The 23,549-nt window shown below is 41.3% G+C and overlaps 1 protein-coding gene across 8 annotated transcripts in view; it reads left to right on the forward strand.

Annotated features, from left to right (window-relative positions):
• Window positions 1-22,852, forward strand: part of tnrc6c1 (trinucleotide repeat containing adaptor 6C1) — a 104,219-nt gene extending 81,367 nt beyond the window's left edge. For 3 of the 8 annotated variants that reach the window (XM_061974288.1, XM_061974293.1, XM_061974294.1), the window contains 9 exons: window positions 723-806; window positions 934-1,168; window positions 1,250-1,660; window positions 3,072-3,221; window positions 3,470-3,580; window positions 11,874-12,092; window positions 16,460-16,533; window positions 21,120-21,259; window positions 21,332-22,852. In XM_061974288.1, the coding sequence (XP_061830272.1) occupies window positions 723-806; window positions 934-1,168; window positions 1,250-1,660; window positions 3,072-3,221; window positions 3,470-3,580; window positions 11,874-12,092; window positions 16,460-16,533; window positions 21,120-21,259; window positions 21,332-21,707 (1,800 nt within the window). In that variant the 3' untranslated portion in view covers window positions 21,708-22,852. Of the gene's footprint in view, window positions 1-722; window positions 807-933; window positions 1,169-1,249; window positions 1,661-3,071; window positions 3,222-3,469; window positions 3,581-11,873; window positions 12,093-16,459; window positions 16,534-21,119; window positions 21,260-21,331 lie in introns of those variants that run through there. The other 5 variants (XM_061974290.1, XM_061974292.1, XM_061974291.1 and 2 more) reach the window with 5 other exon arrangements.
• The last annotated feature ends 697 nt before the right edge of the window (window positions 22,853-23,549 follow it).

Genomic DNA, 23,549 nt, shown 5'->3' on the forward strand with positions numbered 1-23,549 from the left:
AGTGCAAAATATTGCTCATTTGTAGTGGTCTTTCTTGAACTATTTGGAAAAAAAGATATAAAAATAACTAAAAACTTGTTGAAAAATAAACAAGTGATTCAATTATAAATAAAGATATCTACAGATAGAAGTAATCATCAACTTAAAGTGCCCTCTTTGGGGATTGTAATAGAGATCCATCTGGATTCATGAACTTAATTCTAAACATTTCTTCACAAAAAAAGAAATCTTTAACATCAATATTTATGGAACATGTCCACAAAAAATCTAGCTGCCAACACTGAATATTGCTTTGTTGCATTTCTTTAACCAAGCCTCCATTGTTTTCTACATCGATAGTTGATTGACAGTTGGTGCCGTGTGGCACCTCCAGGTAGGGTCAAACCATCATGGCATGGTGGAAACTCCGGGTTTATGGTAATGAATGAAATAGCCCACTTGATTTGATGTTCAGTTTATGAACTTACATGCATATTTTGTCGAAGTATTATTCAATAAATATATTTATAAAGGATTTTTGAATTGTTGCTATTTTTGGAATATTTAAAAAGAATCTTACGTACCCCTTGGCATACCTTCAAGTACCCCCAGGGGTATGCGTACCCCCATTTGAGAACCACTGCTGTAATGAATGTTTAATGACGCTACAGTTAACAACTTATTAAAAAAAAATACTCTACAGTATCTTTGACGTTCCAACTGTGCATATGCCTCACTTGCAGGCTTACCAGCGTTTACAAATTCAGCAGCAGATGTTACAGGCGCAGCGCAACGTTTCTGGACCCATTCGACAACAAGAGCAGCAAGTAAGTTCTCACTTTTCACACCTCATTCCTCACGTTTTCACACAAAAAAGACTGTTCATACAATGCAGATGGTTTAGTTGTTAGATCCGAGACAATAACAAGCTTTTCTGCCCTCTTGTCATTCCAGGTTGCACGTACAATCAATAACATGCAGCAGCAGATCCAACAGCACCAGCGTCAGCTGGCCCAGGCTCTCCTAATGAAGCAACAGCAACCTTCCCACTCCCACTCAGGCCTACATCCGGGCGTGACCAAATCCAGCATGGATTCCTTTCCAGGACACTCCCAGGCTATAGGCCACCCTGACCTGCAGACCAAAGAGCCGCAGTCATCTACCAACCCCTACAGCCCCTATTCTCTCTGTGAGTGGAATCCGACCCGGTGTGGGATTTCCCGTCGTCATTGTGGAGCTAGTGCAGTGAAATTGTTGTCATTCTCTTTAGCTGGACTGAACACAAACATGAATGTAAACTGCATGGAGGTGGGTCTGTCTATGAAGGAACCACCCCAGCCCCAATCGCGCCTGTCCCAGTGGACGCACCCCAATCCCATGGAAAGCCTCTCTGGGAGCTCTTCTCCCTTGGAACCCAATTTGAGCAAGCACAGTGAGGAAGAATCAAGAATGAAAAGCATTCAAGTTGTGTACATTTCTCGAAACATATTGTTTCCATCTTTAGGTACCAACCTCGGCCCCCCTGGTAAGCCTCCTCAGCTGGATGACTCTTACAGCCCCTATAGCCTGATGTCCAGCTCTGAGTCTCCTTCCAGCCCCCTGGTTCCCCCAGACAGCTGGGGACAGGGGAAGAGTAGCAGTGACAAGATGGCCAACGGGACCAACATCAACTGGCCACCAGGTACACTTCTTCTGAACTGTTCTTTTCCTCAGCTGCTCAGTTCCAATGTTACTGTTTTAAAGGGGAACATTATCACAATTTCAGAAGGGTTAAAACCATTAAAAATCAGTTCCCAGTGGCTTATTTTATTTTTCAAAGTTTTTTTCAAAATTTTACCCATCACGCAATATCCCTAAAAAAAGCTTCAAAGTGCCTGATTTTAACCATCGTTATATACACCCGTCCATTTTCCTGTGACGTCACATAGTGATGCCAATACAAACAAACATGGCGGATGGACAGCAAGGTATAGCGACATTAGCTCGGATTCAGACTCGGATTTCAGCGGCTTAAGCGAAATTGAAGAAGAAACTGAAGCTATTGAGCCATATCGGTTTGAACCGCATGCAAGCGAAACCGACGAAAACGACACGACAGCCAGCGACACGGGAGAAAGCGAGGACGAATTCGGCGATCGCCTTCTAACCAACGATTGCTATGTGTTTGTTTTTAAGTGTTGTAATGTTTTTAAGCTAAATTATTGGTAAACACAGTTTATGTATAATAATTTACGTAAAACCGCGAGTAATGAATACAATTTTCATCAATTAATATATTCTGTAGACATACCCTCATCCGCTCACTTTTCCTGAAAGCTGATCTGTCCAGTTTTGGAGTTGATGTCAGCAGGCCAGGGAAGCTAGGGACGATATTCTTCTCTTGATCATCTTCGGTGGCTTAAGGGACGGTAGAAGCGGTGTGAGCCAAGACATCCAGGGGGTTTAGCTCGCTAGTCTGCGGGAACAAACTGCCGCCATTGCTTGCCGTGCTACCGAGGCCCTCGGTCCCTGAATAGCTCACACACACCGGCAGATTTCTTTGACTTTATCGTTGGAAATGCATCTGCTTTGAGTGTCGCAAGATATCCACACATTCTTGCCATCTCTGTCGTAGCATAGCTTTCGTCGGTAAAGTGTGCGGAACAAACGACTGACCATTTTCGTCGGCTTTCCCCACACCCTCGTATTTTGAACAACATTCGTCCAATTTCTTGCCACTTTCGCATCTTTGGGCCACTGGTGCAACTTGAATCCGTCCCTGTTCGTGTTGTTACACCCTCCGACAACACACCGACGAGGCATGATGTCTCCAAGGTACAGAAAACAGTCGAAAAAACGGAAAATAACAGAGCTGATTTGATTCGGTGTTTGTAATGTGTTTGAGAAAATGGCGGATTGCTTCCCGATGTGACGTCACATCGTTCCGAGAGGGAATAATAGAAATGCGTTTAATTCGCCAAAATTCACCCATTTAAAGAAATCGGTTAAAAAAATATATGGTCTTTTTTCTGCAACATCAAGGTATATATTGACGCTTACATAGGTCTGGTGATAATGTTCCCCTTTAAACTAGCATTTGCAATCTTTTGCAGAATTTTGTCCCGGTGTGCCCTGGAAGGGTCTCCAGAATATCGACCCGGAGACAGACCCCAATATGACACCGGGTAGTGTCCCGAGTGGGCCAACAATCAACACAAACATCCAAGATGTCAACCGCTACTTGCTGCGAGACAGGAGTGCAGGTCAGATCAATGTTTAGTGAAATATTACTTGTTGTCCATGAGGCTGCCAGCAGGGAGTCCTTCTCTTACTCTTTTGTTGTCCATTTTCCTGCATACAACTGCTTCTGCAATTATTATTTATTCTCTGTAATTTTCTTCTGTCCTCAATCTTATTATTTCCAGTGCAATTTTCTTTTATTCCATTTTCTCTCTGCTATTTTCCCCTATTTGTTCTTGTCTTATTTGTTTGTGCGCTGCCATCGGCTCAGGCTCTTCTCCCACTTCATCTCAGAACGAGGCTCTGCCTCCCTCTTCTGATTGGTCAGTCAGTGCCTACACTAGCTCATTCAGTCTGTCGTCCCCGGAGACAGATGATACAGGTACATGGTTCACCGATAACCTTCCCTCTCCCTCCCCGTATTGTGGTGGATAAACAACTGCAAACCAACACTATTCTTTCCATCCCTTGACTGTACCATGAGCACACCTGAGAGCACACTTGTCCCGCCCTCCAAGCCATTTTACCTCATTAAATAGGACTCACTAGAGTTTCAGTCCTGCCAAGTTTCCTCTCCTGCAGTGTACCTCCACAAACACCCCCCCCCCCCTCCACACACTCTGCGATGTTGGTGACCCCCCCCCCCCCCCCTCCCCCTTCTATAACTTGTGCATGGGAAAACAGATCGGCATAACTTGTTCTTTTAGTTTTAGTTTTACTGTTTAACCTACTGATCTGTTGTTACCGTGTGGCATATAAAGATGATCAAGTAAGTTTTTATTAGCGAATACATTTAAAATATCCAAGCTCTATTCTGGGACTTTCTCATTCTTGAAGGGGAAATGCAATATTTTGGGAACTTTGTCTATCATTCATAATCCTCATGAGACAGGAACACATTATTTTTCTTTATGAATTATAATTTGTACATAAACTCTAGCAAGAGTCAGCTAACAAAGGAGGTGCTAGGATTCCACCTATAAAGCGCTCTAAAAATACCCATTAATATTTTATATACATACTGTAATTATATACACAGTGTTGGCGCTAGGAATTTTCAAAAAAATCACGTCAAAAAAATGGGGTCCCACGGTAAATTTTGGGGTCCCACTTTTGTGTAAGCGTTTTGAAAACAAATGGTAAATGTATGCATTATCCCGTAATATCTCACATTCTATATTGTGTTTTGGAAAAAGGTTGTCATAAACGTTACTAACCGTATTTTTCGGAGTATAAGTCGCTCCGGAGTATAAGTCGCACCGGCCGAAAATGCATAATAAAGAAGGAAAAAAACATATATAAATTGCACTGGGGTATAAGTCGCATTTTTTGGGGAAATGTATTTGATAAAATCCAACACCAAGAATAGACATTTGAAAGGCAATTTAAAATGAATAAAGAATAGTGAACAACAGGCTGAATAAGTGTACGTTATATGAGGCATAAATAACCAACTGAGAACGTGCCTGGTATGTTAACGTAACATATTATGGTAAGAGTCATTCAAATAACTATAACATATAGAACATGCTATACGTTTACCAAACAATCTGTCACTCCTAATCGCTAAATCCCATGAAATCTTATACGTCTACATACCTGCCAACTACTCCGGTTTTCCCGTAATTAGTACGGTTCTCATCAACCTATTCCGGGTTACGGTTGCAGTGATAAAAAATACGTTTTTTCATTAATTAAAAAAAATAATTTTTTTTTAAGTTTTATTCACGAAATCGCGTAACAACAATGACAATCGACACTGCTTCCCGTAACTTCCTATCGAGCCATTCCGAATGCCATGCGCGAGGCTATTTATAGCACCGCTGCCAAGCACAAGGCCATTGTTTCCAAACGAGCGAACGATCATGGAATCAGCCGGAGAAAAATCGCATACGAGTCTTAAACCGAAAAGAAAACTGCAGTCATTCCGTGAAGAATATTCAAAAGCCTATCCGGGAATAATTATCCGTTCCAAAAAGGGTGGAAACTACGCGAATTGCACCTTGTGCAGACAAGATTTTTCGATCGGACACGGAGGAATTAGCGATGTAAAAGACCACGTTGGGACAAAAAAACACAAGTCTAATGCCGTTGCTAGCGATACAAGTGGAAAACTTTCAACGTTTTTCGTCGCCCAAACAGATTCTTTGGATGTGATAAATGCCGAAGTTTTATTTACGGAGGCAATAATTGAGCAAACAAAAAGGTAATGACATCAATGTTATCTATTGGAATTGTTTAGTACTGTTATACTGTTAAAAGTGTTTATACTATTTATGCTTTCAAGTCCATGTTGAAGAAATCTTGTTAAATGTTGACAGCATAACTACCAAAATACAGAAGTATGTCCTTAAGATTTTTGCAGTGCTATTTCTGTTGAAAAGTTCAAATGATTACATTAGAGATGTGATGTGCCACTTTTCAAGTGTCTGATGGCTTAAATTAATTTTCATTAATTTTTCATATTTTGAATTCTTTTGAAAGGCTTACAAAAAAACTACATTTGAATTGTAATTCCATGCTATTGACAGGACTATTAATTTTAATGAAGTTAGCTTACCATGTTTACAGTATGATAATTGTGATAGAAATGTGAATTTTAGGCACAGAATATTTTTTACAATTGAACAAGGCAGTCGATTATACAAGCTTGGACAGAAAGTTAATAATGACACCAATTTTTTTTTTTATGGAATTGTTTAGTACTGTTTTACCATTTGTTTACTGTAAAAAGTGTTTATACTGTTTATACTTTCAATCAACAAATTGAAGTCTTGTGAAAGGTTGACAGGATAACTGGCATTAACTGTCAAAATAATTTCAAACTATTGAAGTTAGCTTACAGAATAAACATGTCAATCAACCCATATGATTTTTGTTGTAATATTTTTGTTTAGAAAAGTCACTGTGACTGATAGAAAAGTGATGGTTTTAGCAACATTTTAACCTGTCTAAATGCTAATAATCATTTTGCGTCGGGGGGGCGAAGCCTGAACCCCCCACCAGGACTTTGTCCTGGACCTACCGGGGCCTGCGGCCCCTGGACCCTGGCTACTAGGTTTTTCTGATTTCAAAAGTTGTCAGGTATGCGTCTAGTCTCTTACGTGAATGAGCTAAATAATATTATTTGATATTTTACGGTAATGTGTTAATAATTTCACACATAAGTCGCTCCTGAGTATAAGTCACACCCTCGGCCAAACTATGAAAAAAAAACTGCGACTTATAGTCCGAAAAATACGGTAATTCATTAAAAAAAATAATTCAAAAGGAAACAAATTTTTTTGCATATGTAAATGTATTCAGTTATAAACATTCATTCACTTTCTTCTTTACTTCTTGGATCTATACTTTACCGCTGCCGGTATTTTTTAAAAATATATTTTTCTTTAATAAGTTGTAGGTGTATTTATTTCAGTATAAAAGTGTAAAACGTTTTTTGCTTGGGTCATGAAATGATGATAATGGTGTGCCAGTGCATACATGCATATGACAAATTTAATTGAATATTCTCACCTGTATGTAGATCATCAGTCCTTTAAAAACCGTCACTTTCATGGCCAGGGGCGGTATGGCGTAGTGGGTAGAGCGGCCGTGCCAGAAACCTGAGGGTTGCAGGTTCGCTCCCTGCCTCTTGACATCCAAATCGCTGCCGTTGTGTCCTTGGGCAGGACACTTCACCCTTGCCCCCGTTGCCGCTCACATCGGTGAATGAATAATGAATGATAGGTGGTGGTCGGAGGGGGCGTAGGCACAAACTGGCAGCCTCGCTTCCATCAGTCTACCCCAAGGCAGCTGTGGCTACAAATGTAGCTTACCACCACCAGGTGTGAATGAATGATGGGTTCCCACTTCTCTGTGAGCGCTTTGAGTATCTAATAATAGAAAAGCGCAATATAAAATCTAATCCATTATTATTAAATAATGCCAACAAACTTAGAATTTTGCAAGTAAGTTTCAATGTCATTTAATACAGTGGCACTCAATGCCTCTAGCATTTCATCTCTGGCTTCATGATGGCCATAGGCTGTGTGTCGCCCTTTAAGAATGACAAAATGTGGGGTGAGTGAGGTGTGTAAGTGAGTGGGCAAGTTAGGAGAGGGAGTTAATAGTTAAAAAAAGTTAAAGTACCAATGATTGTCACACACGCACACTAGGTGTGGCGAAATTATTCTCTGCATTTGACCCATCACCCTTGATCACCCCCTGGGAGGTGAGAGGAGCAGTGAGCAGCAACGGTGGCCACGCCTGGGAATAATTTTTGGTGATTTAACCCCCAATTCCAACCCTTGATGCTGAGTGCCAAGCAGTTAGGTAATGAATTCCATTTGTATAGTCTTTGGTATGACTCGGCCGGGGTTTGAACTCACAACCTACCGATATCAGGGCGGATGCTCTAACCCAAGGGTCGGCAACCTAAAATGTTGAAAGAGCCATATTGGACCAAAAATACAAACAAACAAATCTGTCTGGAGCCGCAAAAAATGAAAAGCCTTATATAAGTCTTATAATGAAGGCAACACATGACGTAAGTGTCTATATTAGCTATTATAGCCGACTATCAAAATGACTGTGTCGCAGGCTGAAGCAAATCTGCGTTGACAGAAATGTTGAAATGTAATTTTTATTCTTCACATTTTTACAACATTAGAAACCATTAGTAAATCAGAGGCTACTCAGAAGGTGAGATAACTCCTGGAAATTACTGGCTCTTAATGGCCAAAGGTATAGACGTTTGTGTCCAAGTTAAGGCTGTCTTTGGCAAGATAGATAATGTTTGCTGTGGTCTGGAACAACATGGCACACAAACAACTATCTGAAATGCAGCCAATATTACACACATATAATGTGTCATGGAACATGCAAAATTAAATTATATACAAAGAGGATAAAAGTAAGGGATATTAAATGAGCTCAAATATACCTAAAAATGAGGCATAATGATGCAATATGTACATACAGCTCGCCTAAATAGCATGTTAGCATTGATTAGCTTGCAGTCATGCACTGACCGAATATGCCTGATTAGCACTCCAACAAGTCAATAACATCAACAAAGCGCACCTTTGTGCATTCACGCACAGCATAAAACTTTTGGTGGACAAAATGAGACAAAGAAGGAGTGGAAGATTTTACACGTAAACTGTTGCGTCACAGTCCACACTATAGTGAGTTCAAGAGCCGCCGAAATTAGTGGGACAAAACGATATTCACCAAATACTCTCATCAGTGAAGCATACACACAAACATATTAAACAGTGGGCTTTCTAACAATTGGGAAGGTTTGTGTCATGTTTGTACTCAAACAAAAAAACATACTAAAACATAAAAAAAAAAAGAAAATTCCCCTATCTTTTTCTATTTTCAATCTTTTTTTAAAAATGCTCCAGAGAGCCACAAGGGTGGCACTAAAGAGCCGCATGTGGCTCAAGAGCCGCGGGTTGCTGACCCCCGCTCTAACCACTAGGCCACTGAGTAGGTATAATACTGTATAATAATGTATAATAGCATGGTGGATGTCCACTTGGCTTTGTGGAAAACATAAATAAAGAGTTGTAACAAATCGACGGCCTCGTCATTCCGACCAAAGAGCGGAATTGTAGGGACCCAAATTGGAGGATGTTTCTTGGTGCCTGGTGAGGCTGGATCTTTGAAAATCAGTGCTTTCAGGGTTTCCGCGGCACGTTAAAAGTCATTAGATTGATTTTGCCCAAATTTAAGGCCTTAAATGGCATTAAAAGGCATTAAATACGATGTCCAGAGAAATAAAAACATGTAATACAGTTGTAGGAACGTTGCCATCATCGAAAGGTTGCTATGTCTGTGTCTGTGTTTGGATCTGGCTTTCAAACTGGATACATAAGGTCTTGTATTGTCTGGAAGCAACAAAAGCGCATCCACCATAGCGGGCACTCCGCTGGACAGCAAAATTAAACCGCTATGCCATTCTTTGGTCACCGTAGGCGTGTCGTTCTTAACTGTGACATCATGTCATGTGAATGAGGAACACAACTCATTTATTTCAGTCTTCTCTGGTTCATCACACATGAGGTAACTTTGCCAACATTAGCAACACTCGTGATGCAGGCACCTCACGTGACCTACAGTGGCTTAGGATGAACAACCAAGGAAATTCTCATAACAGACCACAACTCTTATTCACTGACACTCCTGCAGTAAATGAATAATGGTTCCTTCAGCTGCCTGACACTTTATAAATCATTTGCAGTTTACTGCACCCATTTGAAACAACTGAGGGTGTAAAATGAAATATATTCAAGATGTTAATTTGACTCAGTTTATTTTGATGCATCTTATTGGGATTTTTCCAAATATCATTCAATGACATGTGTTTTTCTAAAATGTTTAAATCAATCATCCATTTCAAACACATCCATCATTGGCATTCCTTATTTATTATCGCATAAAACTATTTAACTTATTTTTAAATTGTATCCTGATTAAAAAAACGTATCCTTTAGTTTGTGGATAATATAAGTTGTACTTTCAGAAAAAATGCATTTTTACAGCATGGTTTAAACAGATACAAATTTAAAAAATGACTTCTAGTTCTGGTTGTATTATATTGATCAACTAATTCAGAATTGGATGTTTATTCAGAAGACTAAAGTGTAATAATTTTGATTGACGGTACATTGTGATGAGTGACAGGCGCAACCTTTTAATTGGCTATTGTCTACGGTCGATGCACAAAGTCAGATCACTGGATGCTACTACAGAAAATGTAATTCTCAGATGAAACAGTCTTGCAAGCCATTTATAATTCACTATATAGTAACAGTTAATACAAACTATTCAACTCTTCGTTGTGTGTATACTAGAGATGCGCGGATAGGCAATTATTTCATCCGCAACCGCATCACAAAAGTCGTCAACCATCCGCATCCACCCGAACTAACATTTAATCAAAACCGCACCCGCCCGTTGTTATATATCTAATATAGACGATGCAAGGCATTAGTGAGGTTATAAAGCTTTTGCCTGTTAAAGAAAGGAGACTGATCCAATGTAGCAGAGACATTCAATGCGTGCCACGCTGTCACGGCCCAGACGCACACCAGTGCGCAATCATCTGGGAGCCGCGCTGAGCGCACCTCCAAGCGCGCTCGCGCCACTCAAACTGCTGCAGGCAGCTGCGTTCTATCTTGTTTTAACATCCTGTGGCACTCTTCTGGGATCACGGCGGACGAAACTGCTCATGCTCAGGGTGTTTGTGGAGGTTTGGGGTTTTGCACAAATGTGATGCACCATGTTAGATGTCCCGGTTTTGTGACTGTCGTAGACATAAACAGCGTCGCAGCTCTTGCAAATCACGTAGCCAGCATTACTATCATCCTGATTTACAACCTCATAAAAACGAGTCCACGCTGAACTTTTCCGGCCTTTTTTTCCCCTGGTCTTTAGTATTCCCTTTTTTAGTTTGTCGCGTACCACGTTTGCTGCCGGCGTTGCCATCTCTTTTTTTTTCTTCTTCTGTTGTGGCATATGCTGCAGGTGCCTGCTCGTTTTTCGTATGTGGGTAACAACATTTAACTATGTATATATATTTCCGAATTGGTTTAACTGCCACCCGCCTGAATCTATTTAAAATCTAATTTTTTTTTATTTCAACCGCCCGACCCGACCCGCGGATAAAATCTAATTTTTTTTTATTTCAACCGCCCGACCCGCGGATAATCCGCGGACTCCGCGGTTGTGTCCGCAAACCGCGCATCTCTAGTGTATACACAATTGTAAGCATTTGAATATATATAATAACCATAACAGTTTTTTAAGTGGCATTAAAATGGCATTAAAAAGCAATGAATTAGATTTGCTGATCGTGTAGCAGTATTGCTAAGAAATACAAACTACGAACGTTGTAAAACAAACACTCACTGTACAATGTCTGCTCTCACTGGGATGCCGACTGATGCAGTGTTCATATCTTTCCCGTTTAAAGAAAGAATTAATCATAATCCTCACGCAGGTAAAAAAAAGTGGGTGCAAACAAGCGTCTTTTCCTGTCTTTTTCGCCATCTCCCGGTCTAAGTGGAAAAACAGAGTTGACCAACTTCAGAATCAGAATCAGAATCAGAATCAGCTTTATTGTCATTACGCAAGGTAACGAGATTGAGGCCATTCCATACAGTGCGATGTGTGCATGCTAGAAAAACAATGTGCAAATATATAGAAATATACATTTCCTTGGTTTATTGCAAAAACCTTCTGCTATACAAGTGAGAGGCATGATTTATAATCTACAATAAAATTTCACCAATTCAGAGGTGATGCAACAGCACACTGGCTCAGCATGTCAACACTGTAGCTGTATAAGCTAGTTATCTATCGGTGAGCACGGCGCCCCTAAAAGTAGTTCCTCTGCGTTAGCGCTGGTAATAACAATATTGTTAATACTTCAGGTCACGAGGTGGAAATTGAGTATTTTTGGAGGTTTTGGGATGTTTTTAGAGGGCTTTATGGGCACAATAGAGTATTTACTCCATTGTTAGCCACCTCATACTTGCAGAGTATTACAAATTAGAATGCATAAAAAAAGAAAAACATATGTGTTCTTGTGTTACATAGGGATTGTGAATGATAGGCAAAAAAGTCCAGTTCCCTTTAAAGGTTTTCTCGCTAAACTTATTTTATCCTGTCTTTTTTTCGTGTAGGTAAACTGTCAGAGATGAAGTCCACTTGGTCTCCAGGTCCCATCTCCCACAGTCAGGCCTCTCTGTCCCATGACATGTGGAAGGTTCCACAGGGACCCCGAAGTAGCACGACAGCCCCGTCCCGCCCCCCACCTGGTCTCACCAACACCAAGCCATCCTCTACGTGGGGAGGGAACTCTCTGGGTCTGTCCCAAGGCTGGAGCAGCTCATACACCACAGGTGGTTACCCTTCATACACAAACAGTACCTGTAAAATTCTCCAATAATTGCGGGGGTCTTTATTTGTTCAAACCATAAGAAAACGAACGGGGGTGTTAATTGGAGGCAGGTGACACACGTAGATATATAATAATTTGGCATTTATGATCAAGTGGAAGGAGGAACCTAGCTCTCTTTGACTCAGATGGTCATTTATGATTGAACAAGTACTTTGCACAACAAACAGAATCAATGTTGCAATAGTGTTAAGGAGCAAAGTGCTCAGCCGGCAATAGCACTGCTGATGAGTTCATTGTAAACAACAGTACAGCAAGTGTATTGCATACAGGGGAATACCGAATATATAAATATACCGAATTCCGTGAGTATAGATCGAGTCACGTAAAATCAAACAGTGCCATATTTCGATACCTTTTGTTGTTTATGTTGTCACGTCCAGTTGCAGACTCGTTTGGCGATAAAACAATAACTCAAGCAGCAATCAGAGTGGACTGATCCGAACTGCCTCTTGGTAATGTTGCAATTTTTAACGCCAACATGCAGGCTCGCAGGCCGTATTATGTGAAAACCATCGCATGCTTTGTTCCCCGAAATGGAGTGTTTACCATCGGGGCGCCGGTTTTGCTGCCCAGCCCGTAGAACTCAAAGGAGGTGGTCAACTTTTTGTCGAAAGCCATGCATATTCCTCAGCATACTCACGGCATATATAATGCATGTCACAGCATACATAATGCGTATCTGAATGCCACTAAAGTCACTGTTGTTTTAAATCTGTCTTTAGGCACTATATTGTTGATCCCCAGTACCAAATTTAGTTATTTTAGTGCTTATATTATAAAGGGTTTAGTATCTGTATTTATTTACCGTATTTTCCGCACTATAAGGCGCACCTTCAATGAATGGCCTATTTTAAAACTTTGTTCATATATAAGGCGCGCCGCAGTATAAGGCGCATAGAATAGACGCTACAGTAGAGGCTGGGGTTACGTTATGCATCCCGTTGTGGCTCAATATTGGTCCATATATAAGGCGCACCGGTTTATAAGGCGCACTGTCAGCTTTTGAGAAAATTTTAGGTTTTTAGGTGCGAATTATAGTGCGGAAAATACGGTATTTCTTATCTTATCTAGTACGGTTTTCCTTGTTTGAATATTTTAGCATTTTTCACATTATCTTTGTCCATCCATTTTCTACCGCTTGTCCCTTTTCGGGGTCACGGAAAGTGCTTTTTGTAATGTGTAATTGGTCACTATTATATAGCAAACACACAGAAACATTAAGTACAAAATACATTTATCAAAATAAGTAGGATGATCTTGCAAAATATATTTTTCTTTCCATCCATCCATCCATTTTCTACCGCTTGTCCCTTTTCGGGGTCACGGAAAGTGCTTTATGTAATGTGTAATTGGTCACTATTATATAGCAAACACACAGAAACATTAAGCACAAAATACATTTGTCTAAATAAGTAGGATGTTCTTGCAAAATATATTTTTCTTTCCATCCATCCATCCATTTTCTACCGCTTGTCCCTTTTCGGGGTCGCGAAAAGTGCTTTATGTAATGTGTAATTGGTCACTATTTTATAGCAAACACATTAAGCACAAAATACATTTATCAAAATAAATGGGATGTTCTTGCAAAATATATTTTTCTTTCCATCCATCCATCCATTTTCTCCCGCTTGTCCCTTTTCGGGGTCACAGAAAGTGCTTTATGTAATGTGTAATTGGTCACTATATTATAGCAAACACACAGACACATTAAGCACACAATACATTTATCAAAATAAATACGATGTTCTTGCAAAATATATTTTTCTTTCCATCCATTCATCCATTTTCTACCGCTTGTCCCTTTTCGGGGTCACGAAAAGTGCTTTATGTAATGTGTAATTGGTCACTATTTTATAGCAGACACATTAAGCACAAAATACATTTGTCAAAATAAATAGGATGTTCTTGCAAAATATATTTTTCTTTCCAACCATCCATCCATTTTCTACCACTTGTCCCTTTTCGGGGTCGTGAAAAGTGCTTTATGTAATGTGTAATTGGTCACTATATTATAGCAAACACACAGACACATTAAGCACAAAATACATTTATCAAAATAAGTAGGATGTTCTTGCCAAATATATTTTTCTTTCCATCCATCCATCCATCCATTTTCTACCACTTGTCCCTATTCGGGGTCACGAAAAGTGCTTTATGTAATGTGTAATTGGTCACTATTTTATAGCAAACACATTAAGCACAAAATACATTTATCAAAATAAATGGGATGTTCTTGCAAAATATATTTTTCTTTCCATCCATCCATCCATTTTCTACCGCTTGTCCCTATTCGGGGTCGCGAAAAGTGCTTTATGTAATGTGTAATTGGTCACTATTTTATAGCAAACACGCAGACACATTGAGCACAAAATACATTTATCAAAATAAATACGATGTTCTTGCAAAATATATTTTTCTTTCCATCCATCCATCCATTTTCTACCGCTTGTCCCTTTTCGGGGTCGCGAAAAGTGCTTAATGTAATGTATAATTGGTCACTATTTTATAACAAACACACAGACACATTAAGCACAAAATACATTTATCAAAATAAATAGGATGTTCTTACAAATTATATTTTTCTTTGCAACCTCAAAATTTAGGCACAAATATAAAGTTAAAGTTCCACTGATAGTCACCCTCTGCATTTAATTACCCTCTGCATTTGACCCATCCCCTTGTCCCACTCCCTGGGAGTTGAGGGGAGTGGTGAGCAGCAGCGCTGGCCGCGCTCGGGAATAATTAACTCAGTTAATAACTCTTTCTGTTTTTAATTGTCTGTGTTTACAGCTGCTAAAAGCCTTTTTGCCATCTGCGTGTCTTGAGTTGCACCGCCGGGGACAAATAAAAGTTTTTGAATTACAATTTTACAAAGCAAGCATGCCTGGTAGAATCCACTTTCCACTTTTACAAAATGTGCTAGCTTGATGCTAATTGACATTAGCATCAATTTACATTACATTACACTGTATGTGCTACTAATTAGCATTATTGATTTCAACACCTCCAAACTTGTTAATGAAAACTACAACTAAGATGCAAGTTACAATCAAACAGCAGGCGGTTACAGTAAACACTTTTATGGCTCACCAAAAGACTAGATGGCAAATGGTGCAGACTACTCCCGGATTAGGCAACACACCACCAGTGTTGGGACTAACGCGTTACTGTAACGCTGTTAGTTTCGGCGGTAACTAGTAATCTAACGCGTTATTTTTTATATTCAGTAACTCAGTTACCGTTACTACATGATGGGTTACTGCGTTATTTTACCTTATTTTTTATGTAGTATCGGCTAGAAACAGAAGTTTTGAGTGTGTTTTATTGCAGCGCTGCGGTGTCTTCCATCTGTGTCACAAGGAAAAGAAGAGGCGTGCAGAGAAGAGTCGTGCTTTGTGTGGGAGGTGGTGCGGGGGGGGGCTCCCAGACCGTAGTTGAGGGGCGCAGGGGAGACGTTCCTCCAGGGCCTATGTACTTCGGGGCGAACAAGCTTCACTTTACCCGGAAGTGAGTCTTTACAACTGAGGGTGAATGACGAGGCAAGTGCCATTATGTTGCAGCTATTTAAAATAGATTTGTCAATTTGTTCTGGCCTGAAATAAATTGGCCCTTTGAAACATATCTTTGTCTTTGTGTTGTATGTAGACCACATTGCTTTCTGAGTTCAGTGATGCAAATGCATGTCAAGTTGATCAACAGATCGTATTATTCTCCAGTGCAGTAACAGTACTGAAATGAAAGCTAAAAGGGCATTAATGGGAGACTTAAAAAAAATAAAAAAAAATAAAAAGGGGGAAAAAAAGAAGTAACTAAATAGTTACTTTTCACAGTAACGCATTACTTTTTGGTGTAAGTAACTGAGTTAGTAACTGACTTACTTTTGAAATATAGTAACTGTAACTAGTTACTGGTTTTCAGTAACTAACCCAACACTGCACACCACTGACTATACAGTAATGCCATCTAACGTATAGGAAAATTGGGACTGTTGAGTAGTGGTATCAATTCCCACGTACCAGGAATTGGTACTGCGTCAGTTCAAATGTAAAACACCTATAAGTTTCATGCCAACAGCTGAGTACTGCATCCAGAGGTAGATAAACTGCTGAATGCAAACCACCCATAGTGCTTCCAATGCAGTAACTGCCATATTGTGGCTCTACATGAAGAGGCTGCTACAGCCATAGTTGTGGCTCTAGCACCTGACGACTGTAGGAAACTCATGGTTAATTAAGTAGGATTTATGTTGAGCTTTATTTCATGATGAATGTGTTGCTAACAGACCTCTGCACACTCGGTCTTCTGCAGCAGGCACCACCTGGAGTACAGACAGCTCCTCCAGGACCAGTAGCTGGTTGGTCTTGAGAAACCTCACTCCACAGGTGAGACACTCCATGAAGCACGTTTGCTGTTTATGTGCACTATGTATAACATATTTATACCGTATTTTCCGGACCATAGAGCGCATCGGATTATAAGGCGCACTGCCGATGAATGGTCTATTTTCGATCTTTTTTCATATATAAGACGCTAAGATTATAGGGCGCATTAAAGGAGTCATATTATTTATTTATTTTTCTAAATGTAAAACACTTCCTTGTGGTCTACATAACATGTAATGGTCAAAATGTTGCATAGATGATGTTTTACAGATCATCTTCAAGTCACTTTCTGACAGTCGCTTCCGGAAGCGCCGTTTTGTGGGCAGTCTTATTTACGTGGCTCAGCGTCTTCTCCCCGTCATCTTTGTTGTAGCGGTGTAGCGTGCAAGGACGGGGGTGGAAGAAGTGTCAAAAGATGGAGCTAACTGTTTTAATGACATTCAGACTTTACTTAAATCTATAACGGAGCAGCATCTTCTCATCCGGAAACAACAATGACGCCGGAAATGTGTCCCGTGAAAGAACTCTCTAAAGTTCCTTGGTTGAAAAATGTAAACTCACTACACCGGTATGTTTTAGCGCTTTCATGGCAAGTTTACTGACAGATATACCGTATTTTTTGGAGTATAAGTCACTCCGGAGTATAAGGCGCACCGGCCGAAAATGCATAATAAAAAAGGAAAAAAACATATATAAGTCGCATTTTTGGGGGACATTTATTTGATAAAACCCAAGAATAGACATTTGAAAGGCAATTTAAAATAAATAAAGAATAGTGAACAACAGGCTGAATAAGTGTACGTTATATGACTCAACTGAGAAGGTGCCTGGTATGTTAACGTAACATATTATGGTAAGAGTCATTCAAATAACTATAACATATAGAACATGCTATACGTTTACCAAACAATCTGTCACTCCTAATCGCTAAATCCCATGAAATCTTATACGTCTAGTCTCTTACGTGAATGAGATAAATAATATTATTTGATATTTTAAGGTAATGTGTGAATAATTTCACACATAAGTCGCTCCTGAGTATAAGTCGCATCCCCGGCCAAACTATGAAAAAAATTGCGACTTATAGTCCGAAAAATATGGTATGTGTGAAATTTACACTCCCTAATATTAGAAATGGTAACAGTGGAGGATGAATGTCACATAACAAGAAGATAGAGAAAAAGAAGAAGCTTATCGACTACGGTGTCGGCACGGGCTACAAATGCGGTCGTGCGCGATTTTTCAGGACTTATGCAGATCCCAAATACAGATCAGCAGGTACCAGAAGGTACGAAAAGTTGTTTTTGCACAATATTGCGAAACAAAACGCCAGATATGTCTTACCTTATACACACACCATAATAATACTCAAAAGCACAGTATAATCCATCAAGCGGTGCGGCGTCATAGCTTACCAAAGTCGTACTAAAACATGTTGATAGATTTTTGAGCACCGTGTGTAATCTTTCTATATTTTCAATGGAAACATATAAAATGTTAGTGTTGTTTACTTGAGTCATATTGCAGTCTACATGTATCTATTACGTGTGACTGCCATCATATTGCAGTCTACACCATACCATACCATACCAACTTTATTTATGAAGCCCTTTAAAAACAACCATAGTTGAAGAACAAAGGGCTGTACGCCACAAAGAAATAGAGGCAAAGGACAGACTAAAAAATAACATTTAAAACAGAAGTAAAATACACATTGAAATAGCAAATACAAATTACCCTAAGAACTATTTGTTAGATAAAAAGCAGTTAAAATGTTAAAAGTTAAAAACAGTTTAATGTCTAATGCAGGGTTAAAAGCCAGTGAATAAAAATGGGTTTCAAGAAGGGTCTTAAAAATAGCCAAAGAAGGGGCCTGTCTCACATGGAGAGGGAGATCGTTCCAGAGTTTGGGACCCGCAACAGAGAAGGCTCTGTCCCCTCGAAGCTTGCGCTTTGATTTGGGTACCTCCAGGATCAGCTGACCCGAGGGACCGGGTGACATACTTGCCAACCCTCCCGGATTTTCCGGTAGACTCCCGAAATTCAGCGCCTCTCCCGAAAACCTCCCGGGACAAATTTTCTCCCGAAAATCTCCCGAAATTCAGGCGGACCTGAGTGACGTGTCGACAGCCTGTTTTCACAAATCCTGCTTTCCCACAATATAAACAGCGTACCTGCCCAATCACGTTATAACTGTAGAATGATCGAGGGCGAGTTCTTGGTTTCTTATGTGGGTTTATTGTTAGGCAGTTTCATTAACGTCCTCCCAGCGCGGCAACAACACGCAACAACAGCAGTCACGTTTTCGTCTACCGTAAAGCAGTTTGTCTGCCGTAAACAGCAATGTTGTGACACTCTTAAACAGCACAATACTGCCATCTACGGTACATGCATATGTGACAATAACATCTACGGCTTTTAAAGAGTGCAGTGCACAACTGCGCACACAACAAGGAGACGAAGCAGAATGCATCACAGAGAGGGTGTTCAGCATGGTTAGAACATTAGTGACAGAGAATAGAACAAGGATGGACAATTCAACCCTTAACTCAACAATGAGTAGATGAGTGTTATGTGTGTGTATATGTGTAAATAAATGAACACTGAAATTCAAGTATTTCTCTTATATATAATAAAATAAATATATATACAGTATATAGCTAGAATTCACTGAAAGTCAAGTATTTCTTATATATATATATATATATACCGTATTTTCCGCACCATAAGCCGCCCCGTGTTATAAGCCGCGCCTTCAATGAACGGCATATTTCAAAACTTTGTCCACCTATAAGCCGCCCCGTGTTATAAGCCGCATCTAACTGCGCTACAGGGAATGTCAAAAAAACAGTCAGATAGGTCAGTTAAACTTTAATAATATATTAAAAACCAGCGTTCTAACAACTTTGTTCACTCCCAAAATGTACGGTAATGTGCAAATGTGCAATCACAAACATAGTAAAATTCAAAATAGTGCAGAGCAATAGCAATAACTTAATGTTGCTCGAACGTTAATGTCACAACACACAAAATAAACATAACACTCACTTTCTGAAGTTATTCTTCATTCATAAATCCCTCGAATTCTTCTCCTACGGTGTCCGAATTAAAAAGTTGGGCGAATACGGGATCCAAAATGGCCGGCTCCGTCTCGTCGAAGTCATCAGAGTCAGTGTCGCTGTTGTTTTTCCAGCAGTTCCGTGAATCCTGCCTTCCGGAAAGCTCGGACCACAGTTGAGACCGAAATATCTGCCCAGGCATTTACGATCCACTGGCAGATGTTGGCGTATGTCGTCCGGCGCTGTCTCCCTGTCTTAGTGAATGTGTGTTCGCCTTCGGTCATCCATTGTTCCCACGCCGTTCGCAGTCATGCTTTAAATGCCTTGTTGACACCAATATCGAGCGGTTGGAGTTCTTTGGTTAATCCACCCGGAATGACGGCGAGTGTTGTATTTGTGTGCTTCACTTGTTTTTTGACACCATCTGTGATGTGGGCGCGCATGGAGTCTTATATCAACATGGACGGAGCTGCGTGAAAAAAGCCACCCGGCCTCTTCGCGTAAACTTCCCTTAACCACTCGCTCATCTTTTCTTCATCCATCCATCCCTTCGAGTTAGCTTTTATGATGACGCCGGCTGGAAAGTTCTCTTTTGGCAAGGTCTTCCTTTTGAATATTACCATGGGTGGAAGTTTCTGGCCATTAGCATGGCAAGCTAGAACCACAGTGTGTCGCTTAGTAGGAGCCATTTTGTGGTCTTTACAGATGTAAACACACAAAGGAAATGAAACGTAATACCCGCGCGCTTCTTCTTCTATGGGGGCGGGTGCTTACCTTGGCGGTTGCTTACCGTAGAAGAAGAAGCACTTCCTCTTCTACGGGGAAAAAAGATGGCGGCTGTTTACCGTAGTTGCGAGACCTAAACTTTATGAAAATGAATCTTAATATTAATCCATATATAAAGCGCACCGGGTTATAAGCCGCACTGTCAGCTTTTGAGTAAATTTGTGGTTTTTAGGTGCGGCTAATAGTGCGGAAAATACGGTATATGAAATACTTGACTTGGTGAATTCTAGCTGTAAATATACTCTTCCCCTCTTAACCACGCCCCCACCTCCCGAAATCGGAGGTCTCAAGGTTGGCAAGTATGCCGGGTGGGGGCATAGAGGTGGAGCAGCTCAGAGAGGTAAGGTGGGGCAAGACCACGTAAGGATTTAAAAACAAGTAAGATCATTTAAAAATGGACTCTAAAAGACACAGGCAGCCAGTGGAGGGAGGCTAAAACAGGAGTAATGTGCTCTCTTTTTCTTGTTAGTTAAAAGTCGGGCAGCTGCATTTTGATACACGTACCTCTTATGTTTGACTGCCATCTACTGGTCACACTTATCGTTCGTTACACCATGTACCAAATAAAATAGCTTCGAGGTCGGTAAGCAAAACCAGAATTATTCCGTACATTAGGCGCACTGTCAGGTTTTGAAGGGAAAAAAAGGATTTTAAGTGCGCCTTAAAGTCCGGAAAATACGGTGTGTGTGTATATATATATATACTGTATACGTATATATAACATCCCCATCTCTGCGGCAGATTGACGGTTCAACTCTGCGCACACTGTGCATGCAGCACGGCCCTCTCATCACATTCCACCTCAACCTGACACAGGGCAACGCTGTGGTGCGCTACAGCTCCAAGGATGAAGCTGCCAAGGCTCAGAAGTCCCTACACATGTATGTCCTCGGCCATTAGATACCCAAGTGGGTGCCAGTGTCGTTCATCTTCCTTCTGCTGTCTCCGCCCAGGTGTGTGCTGGGGAACACCACCATCCTGGCAGAGTTCGCCGGAGAAGAGGAAGTGAATCGCTTCTTTGCACAGGGCCAGTCGCTCGGCGGGACAACCAGCTGGCAGGCCTCTCCGAGCAACAATCAGACGAGAATGGGAGGGTCCGGCTCCGGCGCCTCCCACCCAATCGGCCACGCCCCCCACTGGAACAACAACAACAATGGCGGCGGAGGGACCGGCAGCAGCAAGGTCAGCGGGGAGCTGCTGTGGGGGGGCGTGCAGCAGTATTCCAGCCTGTGGGGGCCCCCGAGCGGAGAGGAGGGTCGGGTCATGGGGAACCCCAGCCCCATCAACACGCTGCTACCTGGAGACCTGCTGAGCGGGGAGTCCATGTAAGGACAACGGCGCAAATCAATATGGAGATAATCAGCAATGGAGTACCAGTCAAAGTGAAGGGAGAGACGAGAAGAGTCCTCACTGCTCGTCGACTTCTTTTTCTTCTTTGTTTTTTTGAGGAACGTCGCAGTGTTGAGCTTTTTACACTTGGAGACACAGGAAGATGTCTTTTCCTTCAAAGTTTTTACACAGGTGAACTCGCCGAGTGGAACGAGCTGCCATCTTTAACTCCCTGCCTTTTTCGAGGCGATCACACTTGCACCTCACAGACCTGCAAGAAGGCATCATTCCCAAAGTTATAAAAAACAACAACTTGTCAATCAGAGCGCTGGTTGTTATTCCTCGGCTGTTCCAGACTCTCAGCACTAATATTGGCCTTAACCTCTCGTCCTCCCCAGTCGCCCTGCTTCCCTGCCTCACACTTGCACACCCTTATCTCTGAGCCAGTGAAACTCCACACGGGAGTCCATGCTGCTGCGGCCTAACAGAAAGCAACCAGAGCTCCCATTTACAAACAGTGCTTTTATTTGATTATTATTACCTTTTTTTTTGTTTTGCAAAGCAAATCCCCTAACAAAACACTCTCAAAGGGAATGATGCAACTCTGTTCGCCTTGTTCAAGCCATTTATTTTGTAGTGGGGTTGTTTTTTGTTTTTGTTTTTGAAGCATTGCAAACAAATTTAAAAAATGCTTTTATTCAGACATGTTAGGGTTAGTTTATTTTGTAGGGGGGGAGGTGGGCGGGGCTTACAATACAACATGAACCACTGCTATTACTGTGGAGCTGTAACGACATCAACAAATAGTCGCACCTCAACTCGTCTCTCGCAGTTCGGTCTGGGACCTTCTCACTGCTGTTCAAAACCTCAAGACCAGAATATCAGCAACGCCCCCACCCGACCCCCGCTCCCCTTTTGTCACGACAAAAACCCAACCATTTCAAACGAGGTGCAATATAAGCCACAACAGACTGTAAACCGTCCATGCTCCCGGCTGATGACCATAAGAGAAACCACATTGAACTCCTATGTGACCTACGTGCAGCGAGCGCCACCCCCTGACTTACTGCCACTAATATACCCCCCCCCCCCTCCTAGTGTGTGTGCGTGTGGGAGCTCATGAGAGTAGCGAGCTGGTCATTCACCTAAAGCACTTCTCAGCATGCAACAAGTGTGTGTGCGTGCGTGTTTGTGTGTGTGTGTGGGTAGAAGGCATCCAACCAAAATGATGAAAGAAGCCTGTCTTTACTCCCCCCCGCCCCCCTCCTTTTTGACTGAAATGTGTAGATGTGAAAGGCTGCTCTATTATAGCACTTAACCGGAGCCACACACCCCTCACTGTGCCCCCCCGCCCCCGGTGCGGCCACCGCCCCTCCCCCCCATATCCGACCTAAACTCACTCCCTTCAATGGCGGCTCAAGCAGAAGCAACACTGGCATAAATCGAAAGTGACTGATTGCTAAGTGGCTGCAAACTTATGGATGTGAAGAGTTTTTCTTTTGTTTCAGTTTCCTGTCCTGCTTTACTCTCCCAGAATGAATATGGTAGCAAAGATGATCAGATTTATATATATGTATATATATATATATATACATATATATATATATATATGTATGTATATATATATTATATTTTATTTTATTTTTTTGACGAAGCCTTGTTTTCTGGTGATGCGTGCCACCCCCACTTGCCAGTTGGCATCATGGCGTGGCCACTGAGTGCCTGCCTGCTGCAGGGTGCGGCGCTCTGCAAGCAGACCTCACCCCTGACCCTCCACCCCCCCGCTCCCCCTCACCACGACACATGCTGACATGGACTTCCCTCCTCTTCCTCCAGCTCCTT

Source organism: Nerophis lumbriciformis, linkage group LG22, assembly GCF_033978685.3.
Source record: "Nerophis lumbriciformis linkage group LG22, RoL_Nlum_v2.1, whole genome shotgun sequence".
Classification (NCBI taxonomy): Eukaryota; Metazoa; Chordata; class Actinopteri; order Syngnathiformes; family Syngnathidae; genus Nerophis; species Nerophis lumbriciformis.